The 15030-nt window shown below is 45.3% G+C and overlaps 1 protein-coding gene across 2 annotated transcripts in view; it reads right to left on the minus strand.

Annotated features, from left to right (window-relative positions):
- Positions 1-11352: 11352 nt before the first annotated feature.
- CLCC1 (chloride channel CLIC like 1) overlaps positions 11353-15030 on the minus strand; it is a 38422-nt gene continuing 34744 nt past the window's right edge. The window contains exons 11-14 of one of the 2 annotated variants that reach the window (XM_038745447.1): positions 14434-14511; positions 13770-13847; positions 11798-12028; positions 11353-11565 (exon numbers count right to left, since the gene is read on the minus strand). In XM_038745447.1, the coding sequence (XP_038601375.1) occupies positions 11560-11565; positions 11798-12028; positions 13770-13847; positions 14434-14511 (393 nt within the window). In that variant the 3' untranslated portion in view covers positions 11353-11559. Of the gene's footprint in view, positions 12029-13769; positions 13848-14433; positions 14512-15030 lie in introns of both variants that reach the window. The other variant, XM_038745446.1, reaches the window with a different exon arrangement.

Genomic DNA, 15030 nt, shown 5'->3' on the forward strand with positions numbered 1-15030 from the left:
AGGCTGACAGGGCATCAGAACATCTGCAAAAACCACTCCTCCCAGCATCTCCTTGTCCTCTCTGCCCCGTACCAATCTCTGGAAACTGGAGTTCATGCTCTTCATTCATTTTTATTGAGTGCTTACTGTGTGCAGAGCACTGTACTAAGCGCTTGGAAAGTACAACTCCATTGCTGGTGGGGGAGAGAAGGGGTAGCCATGTCTCCAGTGAAGTATTAGGGTGGCGGAGGCAAAACAGAGCACCCGGCTGGGGACAGAGCCTAATTCTGTTAAGGAGCAACGCAGTAGTAGCCACAGGGACATTAGCCGGCCCCTTCAACCCATCTCAACTCCTGCGTGCCTCCCCCTAACCCAAAAAGGCGCTTAGTACAGTGCTCTGCACACGGTAAGCGCTCAATAAATACGATCGATGATTGATGAACAAATCCCTTCGTTGCTTTCCCACCCCCCAGCCCTGGAGCACCAACCCAGTCCACCCTCCTGCACGGACACAGTTGTTGGAAATCAATCCATCAACCGTATTTATTGAGCACTTACTGTGTGCAGAGCACTGTATTAAGCGCTTGGGAAGTACAAGGCGGCAACATATAGAGACCGTCCCTACAAATTCTCTCTATAGTGCCTCTAAACTCAGTCCTTTTCTGCTCAGCAACTCTACCTTTCTTCCCTCTGAGCCCACTGTTGGGTAGGGACTGTCTCTATATGTTGCCAACTTGTACTTCCCAAGCGCTTAGTACAGTGCTCTGCACACAGTAAGCGCTCAATAAATACGATTGACGATGATGACTCCCTCGCCCACGAGCCCAACCAGCTTTTCCAAACTTCCGACTCCTGAGGCCCCCAGCACCCCAACTAACCCACGGCGAGCTCGCCATCTCTGTCAGTGGAAAGAGCCCGGGCTTTGGAGTCAGAGGTCATGGGTTCAAATCCCGGCTCCACCAATTGTCAGCTGGGTGACTTTGGGCAAGTCACTTCACTTCTCTGGGCCTCAGTTCCCTCATCTGTCAAATGGAAGACTGTGAGCCCCCCGTGGGACAACCTGATCACCTTGTAACCTCTGCAGACTGTGAGCCCACTGTTGGGCAGGGACTGTCTCTATATGTTGCCAACTTGTACTTCCCAAGCGCTTAGTACAGTGCTCTGCACACAGTAAGCGCTCAATAAATACGATTGATTGATTAGAACAGTGCTTTGCACATAGTAAGCGCTTAATAAATGCCATCATTATTAGTAGTAGTAGTACAATCGAGTTCCCAGAATTCCCCCATCACCCCTTTAGCGCTCTTTTGCTTCCTCATCTTTCTCCTGCTTCCTCGCTGTTTCTCAAAGGAGTTCTCCTCTCGACCCCCGGCCCACGTCCTCCCCCGGGGCCCGGAATGCCCTCCCTCTGCCCATCCGCCAAGCTAGCTTTCTTCCTCCCTTCAAGGCCCTACTGAGAGCTCACCTCCTCCAGGAGGCCTTCCCACACTGAGCCCCTTCCTTCGTCCCCCTCATCTTACCTCCTTCCCTTCCCCACAGCACCTGTATATATGTATATATGTTTGTACATATTTATTACTCTATTTATTTTACTTGCATATCTGTTCTATTTATTTTGTTAGTATGTTTTATTTTGTTGTCTGTCTCCCCCTTCTAGACTGTGAGCCCACTGTTGGGTAGGGACTGTCTCTCTATGTTGCCAACTTGTACTTCCCAAGCGCTTAGTCCAGTGCTCTGCACACAGTAAGCGGTCAATAAATACGATTGATTGATTGATTGGTTCTCCTGCCAACTCTTTAAGTCCAGACTCTCTATCTGAGCCTCTGACCCGATTCCTTGCTCCCCTCCCCTTCACTCCACTCCCTCATAGCTACTTTCAACCTTGCCGTCGTGGATGCTTCTTTCCCAGGTGCCTTCAAATTCACCTCTCTCTCTCTCAACACCACGGCCCCTTCCAGCTGTCCTCATCTCCCCGTCCCCATTGCCATCCAGACTCCCGGAATGGGTGGTCCATACCCTCTCTCAGGCCTCCCAATCACCTCCCCGTAGCTAAGCCCCGACGGCTCTAGCCCGCCGGATCCTCCTCCGCTTCTCAGCTGCTTTCGACCCCACGGTCTTCTCCCTCCTGGAGAGGCTTGGGTTCATTCACTGGCACTGTACTGAGCACTTCGGAGACGGCACCACCATCTGCCCTGTCTCACAAGCCCATAACCGTGGTGTTGTCTTTGACTCGTCTGTATTCAACCCACGTATTCAATCTGTCACCAAATCATCAATCGTGCTTGGGAAGTACAAGTTGGCAACATATAGAGACGGTCCCTACCCAGCAGTGGGCTCACAGTCTAAAAGGGGGAGACAGAGAACAAAACCAAACATACTAACAAAATAAAATAAATAGAATAGATATGTACAAGTAAAATAGAGTAATAAATATGTACAAGCATATATACATAGATACAGACCAAATCCTGTCCCTTCCATTCAGACTGTTACCACGTTGATCCGATCACTTATCCTATTCCACCTTGATTACTGCATTAGTCTCCTTGCAGACCGTCTTTTCCTCCTGTGTGCTCACCCCATTCCCGTCCATATTTCACTCTGCTGCCCGGATCATTTTCCTACAAGACCGTTTAGTCAATGTTTTCCCCACTCAAGAACCTCTTGCGGTTGCCTATCCACCTCCACATCAAGCAGAAACTCCTCACCACAGGCTTTAAAGCACTCAATCACCTTGCCCCCTCCGCTTTACCGCTCTGATTTCCTATTATAACCCAGCCTGCACGCTTCACTTCCCTAATGCCAATCTATTCACTGTACTTCAATCTCATCTATTTTATTTTGTTAATATGGGGCTCCTAGTCTTCATCCCCATTTGATTTATTACTCTATTTTACTTGTACATATCTATTCTATTTATTTTATTTTGTTAATATGTTTGGTTTTGTTGTCTGTCTCCCCCTTCTAGACTGTAAGCCCACTGTTGGGTAGGGACCATCTCTGTGTGTTGCCAACTTGGACTTCCCAAAGCGCTTAGTACAGTGTTCTGCACACAGTAGGCGCTCAATAAATATGAATGAATGAATGAATCACATTTATTGAGTGCTTACTGTGTGCAGAGCACTGTACTAAGCACTTGGGAAGTACAAGTCAGCAACAGTACCCTCTTCCACAACAACAACAACAGGAATAAAAAACACAAAGCCCCTCTGTGGGCCACATTTACATTATTACTCCCCTCAACAACAACAAGAATAGAAAATGCAGAGCCCCTCTGTAGGCCACACTTACATTATTACCCTCAACAACAAGAATAAAAACGCAGGGCCCCTCTGTAGGCCACATTTACATTATTACTCCCCTCAACAACAAGAAGAATAAAAAACGCAGAGCCCCTTTGTAGGCCACATTTACATTATTACTCTCCTCAACGACAACAAGAATAAAAAACGCACAGCCCCTCTGTAGGCCATATTTACATTATTACTCCCCTCAACGACAACAAGAATAAAAAACGCACAGCCCCTCTGTAGGCCATATTTACATTATTACTCCCCTCAACAACAACAAGAATAAAAAATGCAGAGCCCCTCTGTAGGCCACATTGACATTATTACTCTCCTTCCTGGTGAAACCCCACGGATCCACCTGCATTTCCTGGTCAAAATCCACATTTAAATATCATTATTATTATTATTATTATTATTATTATTATTAGCTTGCATCCACTCCAGTGCTTAGTACAGCACCTGGCACATAGTAAGCCAAATAACATGAAAAAAAATCCCTGTTCACTAGGATTTGCAGTCTAGACCGTGAGCCCACTGTTGGGTAGGGACCGCCTCTATATGTTGCCAACTTGGACTTCCCAAGCGCTTAGTACAGTGCTCTGCACACAGTAAGCCCGCTGTTGGGTAGGGACCATCTCTAGATGTTGCCAACTTGCACTTCCCAAGTGCTTAGTACAGTGCTCTGCACACAGTAAGCGTTCAATAAATACAATTGAATGAATGAATGAATGAATGTTAATATGTTTTGTTTTCTTGTCTGTCTCCCTCTTTTAGACTGTGAGCCCGTTGTTGGGTAGGGACTGTTTCTATATGTTGCCAACTTGTACTTCCCAAGTGCTTAGTCCAGTGCTCTGCACACAGTAAGCGCTCAATAAATACGATTGAATGTATGAATGAATGAATGTAGAGATTTATTACTCTATTTTACTTGTACGTATTTACTATTCTATTTATTTTATGTTGTTAATATGTTTTGTTCTCTGTCTCCCCCTTCTAGATTGTGAACCCACTGTTGGGTAGGGACCATCTCTAGACGTTGCCAACTTGCACTTCCCAAGTGCTTAGTCCAGTGCTCTGCACACAGTAAGCGCTCAGTAAATACAATTGAATGAATGAATGAATGTTAATATGTTTTGTTTTCTTGTCTGTCTCCCTCTTTTAGACTGTGAGCCCGTTGTTGGGTAGGGACTGTCTCTATATGTTGCCAACTTGTACTACCAAAGCGCTTAGTACAGTGCTCTGCACACAGTAAGCGTGCTGTTGGGTAGGGACCATCTCTAGATGTTGCCAACTTGCACTTCCCAAGTGCTTATTACAGTGCTCTGCACACAGTAAGCGCTCAATAAATACAATTGAATGAATGAATGAATGTTAATATGTTTTGTTTTCTTGTCTGTCTCCCTCTTTTAGACCGTGAGCCCGTTGTTGGGTAGCGACTGTCTCTATATGTTGCCAACTTGTACTTCCAAAGCGCTTAGTACAGTGCTGTGCACGCAGTAAGCGCTCAATAAATACGATTGATTGATGTTGATTGATTAAGGATTTGGGTTTGCCGACACAGCATGACCTCGTTGTCCTCTCTGACCGTTCCTCGGTTCCATCCTCGTCCCGCGGGCATCCCACAGGGCTCCGTTGGGGATGTCCCACTCCGCTCGCTCCGCACTACCTCTCCGGGGGCTCATCTGCAGCTACGGCTTCAACTACCATCACTAAGTCCTGTCACGACGTCACTACCTTTCCAACATCGCCACAATCCGCCCCGTCCTCTCCACCCAAACTGCTACCATGTTGATGCGAGCACTGATCTTATCCCGCCTTGATTACTGTGTCAGCCTCCCTGCTGACCTCCCTGCCTCCTGTCCCTGGCCACTCCAATCCATACTCCGCTCTGCTGCCCGGATCATTTTCCTTCAGAAACGTTCAGACCCTGTTCCCCCACTCAAGAAACTCCAGTGGTTGCCCAGCCACCTCCGCATCAAGCAAAAACTCCTCACCATTGGCTTCACTGTATATATGTAGACATGTTTGTACACATTTATTACTCTATTTATTTTACTTGCACATATCTATTCTATTTATTTTATTTTGTTACTATGCTTGGTTTTGTTCTCTGTCTCCTCCTTTTAGACTGTGAGCCACTGTGAGGCCTTCCCAGACTGAGCCCCTTCCTTCCTCTCCCCCTCGCCCCCCTCTCCATCCCCCCCATCTCACCTCCTTCCCTTCCCCACAGCACCTGTATATATGGATATATGTTTGTACATATTTATTACTCTATTTATTTATTTATTTTACTTGTACATTTCTATTTATTTTATTTTGTTAGTATGCTTGGTTTTGTTCTCTGTCTCCCCCTTTTAGACTGTGAGCCACTGTGAGGCCTTCCCAGACTGAGCCCCTTCCTTCCTCTCCCCCTCGTCCCCCTCTCCATCCCCCCATCTCACCTCCTTCCCTTCCCCGCAGCACCTGTATATATGGATATATGTTTGTACATATTTATTACTCTATTTATTTTACTTGTACATATCTATCCTATTTATTTTATTTTGTTAGTACGTTTGGTTTTGTTCTCTGTCTCCCCCTTTTAGACTGTGAGCCCACTGTGAGGCCTTCCCAGACTGAGCCCCTTCCTTCCTTTCCCCCTCGTCCCCCTCTCCATCCCCCCATCTCACCTCCTTCCCTTCCCCACAGCACCTGTATATATGTATATATGTTTGTACATATTTATTACTCTATTTATTTATTTATTTTACTTGTACATATCTATTCTATTTATTTTATTTTGTTACTATGCTTGGTTTTGCTCTCTGTCTCCTCCTTTTAGACTGTGAGCCACTGTGAGGCCTTCCCAGACTGAGCCCCTTCCTTCCTCTCCCCCTCGCCCCCCTCTCCATCCCCCCCATCTCACCTCCTTCCCTTCCCCACAGCACCTGTATATATGGATATACGTTTGTACATATTTATTACTCTATTTATTTATTTATTTATTTTACTTGTACATATCTATTCTATTTATTTTATTTTGTTAGTACGTTTGGTTTTGTTCTCTCTCTCCCCCTTTTAGACTGTGAGCCCACTGTTGGGTAGGGACTGTCTCTAGATGTTGCCAACTTGGACTTCCCAAGCGCTTAGTACAGTGCTCCGCACACAGTAAGCGCTCAATAAATACGATTGATTGATTCAAAGCACTTAACCACCTTTCCCCCCTCCTATCTCACCTCGCTACTCTCCTACTATAATCCAGCCCACACATTTTATTCCTCCACTGCAAACCTTCTCACTGTACCTCGATCTCATCTATCTTGCCGTCGCCCTCTCCCCCACATCCTACCTCTAGCCTAGAAAGCCCTCCCTCCTCATATCAGACAGATAATTGCTCTCCCCCCTTCAAAGCCTAATTGAATAATAATAATAATAATAATAATAATAGCATTTATTAAGCGCTTACTATGTGCAAAGCACTGTTCTAAGCGCTGGGGAGGTTACAAGGTGATCAGGTTGTCCCACGGGGGGCTCACAATCAATCAATCGTATTTATTGAGCGCTTACTGTGTGCAGAGCACTGGACTAAGCGCTTGGGAAGTAAAAGTTGGCAACATTTAGAGACAGTCCCCCCCCCAACAGTGGGCTCACAGTCTAGAAGGGGGACACAGAGAACAAAACCAAACAAACAGTCTTCATCCCCATTTTACAGATGAGGGAACTGAGGCCCAGAGAAGTTAAGTGACTTGCCCAAAATCACCCATCTGGCTTGTGCTTGGCACATAGTAAGCACTTAATAAATGCCATTATTATTATTATTATTATTACCCTAGTGCTTAGAACAGTCCTTGGCACATAGTAAGCGCTTAACAAGTGAGAAGCAGCGTGGCTCAGTGGAAAGAGCCCGGGCTTTGAAGTCAGAGGTCATGGGTTCGAGTTCCGACTCTGCCACATATCTGCTGTGTGACCTTGGGCAAGTCACTTAACTTCTCTGAGCCTCAGTTCCCTCATCTGTAAAATGGGGATGAAGACTGTGAGCCCCCCATGGGACAACTTGATCACCTTGTATCCCCCCAGTGCTTAGAACATAGTAAGCGCTTAACAAATGCCATCATTATTATTATTATTATTATTGGCAGAGCCAGGATTTGAACCCACGACCTCTGACTCCAAAGCCCGGGCTCTTTCCACTGAGCCACGCTGCTTCTCTGTAGGCACACTGAAGACCCGTCTCCTCCAGGAAGCCTTCCCTAAACCCACCTCTCCTCTTCTCCCACTCCCTTCTGCGTCGCTCCAACTTGCTCCTTCATTCATCCTCTCTCCCTTCCCCACGGCACCTATTATAGATCTGTAACAATTATTTATCTATTTATTTACATTAATGTCTGTCTCCCCCTCTAGACTGAGAGCTCGTTGTGGGCAGGGAATGTGTCTGATGTTATATTGTACTCTCCCAAGCACTTACACGGTGCTTTGCACGCAGTAATCAATCAATCGTATTTATGGAGCGCTTACTGTGGGCAGAGCACTGTACTAAGCGCTTGGGAAGTACAATTTGGCAACATCTAGAGACGGTCCCTACCCAACAGTGGGCTCACGGTCTAGAAGGGGGAGACAGAGAACAAAACAAAACATATTAACAAAATAAAATAAATAGAATAGAATAATAGAATAGATATGTACAAGTAAAATAAATAGAGTAATAAACCAAATGGGGATGAAGACTAGGAGCCCTAGAAGCGCTTAGCGCAGTGCTCTGCACCCAGTAAGCGCTCAATAAATATGATTGATTGATTGGTAGAAGGGGGAGACAGAGAACAAAACATATTAACAAAATAAAATAAATAGAACAGATATGTACAAGTAAAATAGAGAAATAAATAGAGTAATAAATACGTACAAACATATATACATATATGCAGGTGCTGTGGGGAAGGGAAGGAGGTAAGGCGGGAGGGATGGAGAGGGGGAGGAGGGGGAGAGGAAGAAGGGGGCTCAGTCTGGGAAGGATATGATTAATAATAATTAATAATAGACCAAGAGTGGAAAGGCACAGGCCTGGGTGTCGAGGGATCTGGGTTCTAATTCCAGCTCTAGCACCTGCCCGCTGTGTGACTTTGACAAGTGACGTAGCTTCTCTGTGCCTCAGTCTCCTCATCTGTAAAATGGGGTTTCACTACCTCTTCTCCTATGGAGAAACAGCAAGGCCTAGAGGAAAGAGCACGTGCCTAGGAGCCACAGGACCTAGGCTCTTCTAATCCCAGCTCCACCACTTCCTTGCTATGTGGACCATGGGCAAGTCTCAACTTCTCTGTACCTCAGTTTCCTCATCTGCAAAATGGGGATGCAAACCCGTTCTTCCTCCTACTTAGACTGTGAGCCTTATGTGGGCCCAGCTTTTTTTACTATCTACCCCAGTGCTTAGCACAGTGCTTGGAACATAGTCAAGTACTAGAATTATAATTACTGTTGACTGCGCTCCATGTGAGAGAGTGTGCCTGACATAATAATAATAATAATAATAATAATAATGGCATTTATTAAGCGCTTACTATGTGCAAAGCACTGTTCTAAGCGCTGGGGAGGTTACAAGGTGATCAGGTTGTCCCACGGGGGGCTCACAGTCTTAATCCCCATTTTACAGATGAGGTAACTGAGGCACAGAGAAGTGAAGTGACTTGCCCAGAGTCACACAGCTGACAATTGGCGGAGCCGGGATTTGAACCCCTGACCACTGACATGATTATCTTATATACTCTCCCGAGAACTTATTATGGTGTTCTGCCCACAGTAAGTGCTCAATAAGCGCCTTTGACTGGTGGATCAATCCCAACACTCAATACAGTGCCTGGCCCACAGTAATAATAATGATGATGGCATTTATTTTACTTGTCCATATCTATCCTATTTATTTTATTTTGTTAGTATGTTTGGTTTTGTTCTCTGTCTCCCCCTTTTAGACTGTGAGCCCACTGTTGGGTAGGGACTGTCTCTAGATGTTGCCAATTTGTACTTCCCAAGCGCTTAGTACAGTGCTCTGCACATAGTAAGCGCTCAATAAATAAGATTGATGATGACGATGATTTATTAAGCGCTTACTATGTGTACAGCACTATTCTAACCGCTGGGGAGGATGCAAGGTGATCAGGTTGGCCCACGGGGGGCTCACAGTCTTACTCCCCATTTTACAGATGAGGGAACTGAGGCCCAGAGAAGCGAAGTGACTTGCCCAAGGTGACAAATGGCGGAGCTGGAATTTGAACCCATGACCTCCGACTCCCGTGCTCTTTCCATTGAGCCACGCTGCTTCTCTGAGTAAATGCTTAATCAATATCCTAATTACTCAAACAAACCACTCATCTGATCCGCAGTCCCGCATCTCCTCCTGCCCCCAGGACACTTGCACTTGGTTTTCTTGCCGGCAATTTAAACTCGACAAGTGCAGGACAGAGAGCTACTCCTCTTCCCCCAAACCGCACATCACGAAGCAGGTAGGTCTCCTGGGACAGTTGAATGTCATCATCATCATCATCAGTCGTATTTATTGAGCGCTTACTGTGTGCAGAGCACTGTATTAATCAATCAATCAATCAATCGTATTTATTGAGCGCTTACTGTGTGCAGAGCACTGTCCTAAGCACTTGGGAAGTACAAGTCGGCAACATCTAGAGACAGTCCCTACCCAACAGCGGGCTCACAGTCTAAAAGGGGGAGACAGAGAACAAAACCAAACATACTAACAAAATAAAATAAATAGAATAGATATGTACAAGTAAAATAAATAGAGTAATAAATATGTACAAACATATATACAGGTGTTGTGGGGAAGGGAAGGAGGTAAGATGAGGAGGATGGAGGGGGGGCGAGGGGGAGAGGAAGGAAGAAATCTGGCATCTACTTTAATTCAATACTTTTTACAAATGATCGAGGCTTATCCATCACTCCGGATGGAAGACTCCATCATCGTCATCATCATTTTGGTATTTGTTAACCATTTGCCATGTGCTAAGCACTGTACCAAATACTGGGGTACGGACAAGATAATCAAGTCAAAAACAGTTCCGATTTAAGTGCTTAGGACAGTGCTCTGCACACAGTAAGCACTCAATAAATATTAAGCGCTTGGGAAGTCCAAGTTGGCAACATCTAGAGACAGTCCCTACCCAACAGTGGGCTCACAGTCTAAAAGGGGGAGACAGAGAACAAAACCAAACATACTAACAAAATAAAATAAATAGAATAGATATGTACAAGTAAAATAGAGTAATAAATATGTACAAACATATATACATATATACAGGTGTTGTGGGGAAGGGAAGGAGGTAAGATGAGGAGGATGGAGAGGGGGACGAGGGGGAGAGGAAGGAAAAAATCTGGCATCTACTTTAATTCAATACTTTTTACAAATGATCGAGGCTTATCCATCACTCCGGATGGAAGACTCCATCATCATCATCATCATTTTGGTATTTGTTAACCATTTGCCATGTGCTAAGCACTATCCCAAATACTGGGGTACGGACAAGATAATCAAGTCAAAAGCAGTTCCTATTTAAGTGCTTAGGACAGTGCTCTGCACACAGTAAGCGCTCAATAAATATTAAGCGCTTGGGAAGTCCAAGTTGGCAACATATAGAGACAGTCCCTACCCAACAGCGGGCTCACGGTCTAAAAGGGGGAGACAGAGAACAAAACCAAACATGCTAACAAAATAAAATAAATAGAAGAGATATGTACAAGTAAAACAAACAGTCTAAAAGGGGGAAGACAGAGAACAAAACCAAACATACTAACAAAATAAAATAAACAGAAGAGATATGTACAAGTAAAATAAATAGAGTAATAAATATGTACAAACATATATACATATATATCATCTCCAAGAGGCCTTCCCTGAATAAACTCTCACTTCTGCATCACCTACACTTAGGTCTGTTCCTCCTAAGCACTTGGATATTCACCCCCATCCCAACCCCGCAACACTCACGCACCTCTCCGTCGGTAATATATGTTCAAGTCTGTCTCCCCTCTACGGTGCTCGGCACACGGATACCATCGCCTGATTGATCTTTCGCTTTAAAGATCAAGAACCTAAACGCTTCAAAAGTAACTAAACTTGTTTATTTAGCGTCCTGTTCCGGGGCATTACAGAGAGGGGCAGGCAGACCCCGGGAGGGAGAGGAAATTTCCACTCCAGACTAGAGTTTCCTCACAAAAGGAGAAGAGACTGAACGTGGCACGCTGGCATCGACGGGAGGAGCGGCTGAAAATCAGAGGGTGTCCGTGACATGTTCTCGGGCCTTGCTTGGTCTTAGTCCTAATACAAAAGAAATGTGGAAAATCCTCAGGGTGAGCGCTACCCAACAAGAAGCAGAGAAAGGAAAAGAAATAGAGCCTGAAAGAGTTGGCCCCGGCCCTGACAACGTTCAGCTCTTCACTAGGAGGGTTTCAGTTAAGTCACCCAAAACCCCACTGCGAGATTTGGCAGTTGCCCGGAGCAACGTGATGTGTTAAAGGCAGAGGGCAGAAAAAGTGACAGTAGATCTCACGGTTTCTTCCTGCGTCTGTGTCACCCGCTGGGCCAGCTGGCTGTTTTCCTGAATTGCAGATCCGCCCGATCCACCGAGGCTGCCGTTTTTGGCTTCCGCTCCGGGCCGGGCCTCGGGCTCCTCTCCGGGGCTGCCTAGCGACCGAGGCTTTCCGGGCTGGATTGGCTCCACGCGGCTTCCTGGGGCTTCCAGACTCTCCTTCTGCCCTGCAGCTACAACAGGTGACTTAGGCTGCAAAAATGTACAACCCGCACGCATTAAAAACGGTTTACTTTGGGTAGGTCTGCATGTGAAGTTGATATTTACGCGTTTTTTAAAGACACCCAAGCTGCGTGTGCTTATAATGTATTCTAGTGCCAAAGACGAATTGCTTGATAAAGGTTATTAAGTTGGGGAAGGCGGGTACGTGGGCTGTGAAACCCGTCCACAGGCTTGAGAGTGTATAGAATTTCACTCATTTAAGGCCGCGGTTGTGGGAATTATAAGGCTAACAAGTTCACGGCATTGGTAACCATTTTATGCCGGTCTAAGCCTATTCACGACGGGCATGGGTGTTTGACAGTAAAGTGGTAGCCGAGACTGGGATTTCTATTTACAGTGTAGAGAGGGATGTGAAGTGAGGGTCCTTTCTGACATTCTGGGTGGGGGGCAGAGCTAAAACAGAGAGAAGAAAGACACCAGTGGTCTTCAAGCTAGCTCTCTTCCTCCCTTCAAGGCCCTGCTGAGAGCTCACCTCCTCCAGGAGGCCTTCCCAGACTGAGCCCCTTCCTTCCTCTCCCCCTCGTCCCCCCTCCATCCCCCCATCTTACCTCCTTCCCTTCCCCACAGCACCTGTATATATGTATATATGGTTGCACATATTTATTACTCTATTTATTTATTTATTTTACTTGTACATTTCTATCCTATTTATTTTATTTTGTTGGTATGTTTGGTTTTGTTCTCTGTCTCCCCCTTTTAGACTGTGAGCCCACTGCTGGGTAGGGACTGTCTCTATGTGTTGCCAATTTGTACTTCCCAAGCGCTTAGTACAGTGCTCTGCACATAGTAAGCGCTCAATAAATACGATTGATTGATTGATTGATTCAAGACTCGACTGCTGGAACCGATGGTTAACCCAGACCTACTCCAGCAACGTGGCAGCAGTACCCGCAGCGGGCCGCCCCACAGCTACATCACACTCGCCCGCGAGCGGTTCTCTCTCTCTCCCCTTCCTTTCTTGAACCTTCTCTTGCCTTTCAAACTGACTTTCCTAAGTCATCAAGGCTCCCTCGTGGGATGGTCCCCCAAGCCCAGGCAGGATGGTTTAGAGGAACCTCCTTAGTCCTATTCTCTGACCATGTTGGGCCTGAATGATTTCTCCAAACTGGCATTCAGATCTTGAATAATAATAATAATAACAATGATAATGATGGCTTACTATATGTTCTAAGCACAAGCTACATTATACACGCATGAATAGCTTCCCTTCGGGTTTTGAAGGTACAGGATACCCAGGGAGGTTCCCCGCTTGGAAATCTTGAAGGGAAGGACACCCGTTTGACCCAGATGATGTAACAGGATGGTCCAAATAATCTCAGATGAGTTTGTTTGATTTAACATCTTTAGGATTCTAGGATCCAGAACAAAAATTTAGAACGCTCTCAAACAGCTAATTTCATTTCCCACACGAATGTTCAGTTTATTCACTGTCAATGCCATTTACTTAGCCTTCTGTTCTTTGTCTTTTGGTGCTATCACCTCCCCCAGAGAGGCGGCAGGACCAGAACCAGAGGCGACAGATTTCAAATGAATCCACTTTAGTACCTATCAGGCCCCAGAAAAGAAATAGTGAAGAAGGAGGTTGAAACTCAGTGAGACTAAGAAGGTTTCTCCCCACTTGTGATTTCAACTCTCTTTTCCCAGTGGATAATCCAAAATTGGTGCTCTTTCAAATTCACTAAAAGGAAAATTCTAAAAACACTCTACTTACCGATATGCCCAAACTGTTCTCTTTTTGCACTTCTTTGGGTGGAAAATCCTCATATTTTTTCTGACTCTGTTTTGGCATCTGAAATGGCATACAAGGATGGGTTTATCCTGTGCTATAACTCCCGTATTAAACCCAGATTTTGAGGCTATTCCAATTTCCTCTCCTAAAACTGAGCTCTACTGAGAACTCGCCACATAGCTTCCTGTTCTTTTAACCTTCACTGTGCATTCTGCATTCAAATTAATAAAATTTTCATTAGCCTTCATTGTGAAAGGTTACATATAGATCAACCAATCGATCAATGGTATTTACCGAGTGCTTCCTAGGTGCAGAGTACTGTACTAAGCACTTGGGAGGGTACAACAGAATTAGCGGACACATTCCCTGCCCTTGATGAGCCCCTAAACTTATCTCAAAAAACTGGGACAGCTTAGTTTTTGAACTCTAACTTTCACTCTGAGCGGGTGCACATGGATTAAGGGCCAGTCCGAACGATTATGAAGATGAAAAACAGCCTTCTGTGTTTCGATAGATTTCCCCATTCGAGACGTACCCAGTAAGAAGTTCCGGCACCTGGCATTCTGTGACATTCTGGGCCTCGACCGCTAACTTACGCTAACTTTCAAATTCACTAAAAGGAAAATTCTAAAAACACTTTACTCACCGATATGTCCAAACTGTCCTCTTTTTGCACTTCTTTGGGTGGAAAATCCTCATATCTTTTCTGACTCTGTTTCGGCATCTGAAATGGCATACAAGGATGTGTTTATCCCGTGCTATAACTCCCGTATTAAACCCAGATTTTGAGGCTATTCTAATTTCCTCTCCTAAAACCGAGCTCTACTGAGAACTCGCCACATAGCTTTCTGTTCTTTTAACCTTCACTGTGCATTCTGCATTCAAATTACTAAAATTTTCATTAGCCTTCATTGCTTATAGATCAACCAATCGATCAGTGGTATTTACCGAGTGCTTCCTAGGTGCAGAGTACTGTACTAAGCACTTGGGAGGGTACAACAGAATTAGCGGACACATTCCCTGCCCTTGAAGAGCCCCTAAACTTATCTCAAAACACTGGGACAGCTAGTTTTTGAACTCTAACTTTCACTCTTGAGCGGGTGCACGTGGATTAAGGGCCAGTCCGAACGATTATGAAGATGAAAAACAGCCTTCTGTGTTTCGATAGATTTCCCCATTCGAGACGTACCCAATAAGAAGCTCTGGCACCTGGCATTCTGTGACATTCCGGGCCTCGACCGCT

This window comes from Tachyglossus aculeatus, chromosome 4 (assembly GCF_015852505.1).
Source record: "Tachyglossus aculeatus isolate mTacAcu1 chromosome 4, mTacAcu1.pri, whole genome shotgun sequence".
NCBI lineage: Eukaryota > Metazoa > Chordata > Mammalia > Monotremata > Tachyglossidae > Tachyglossus > Tachyglossus aculeatus.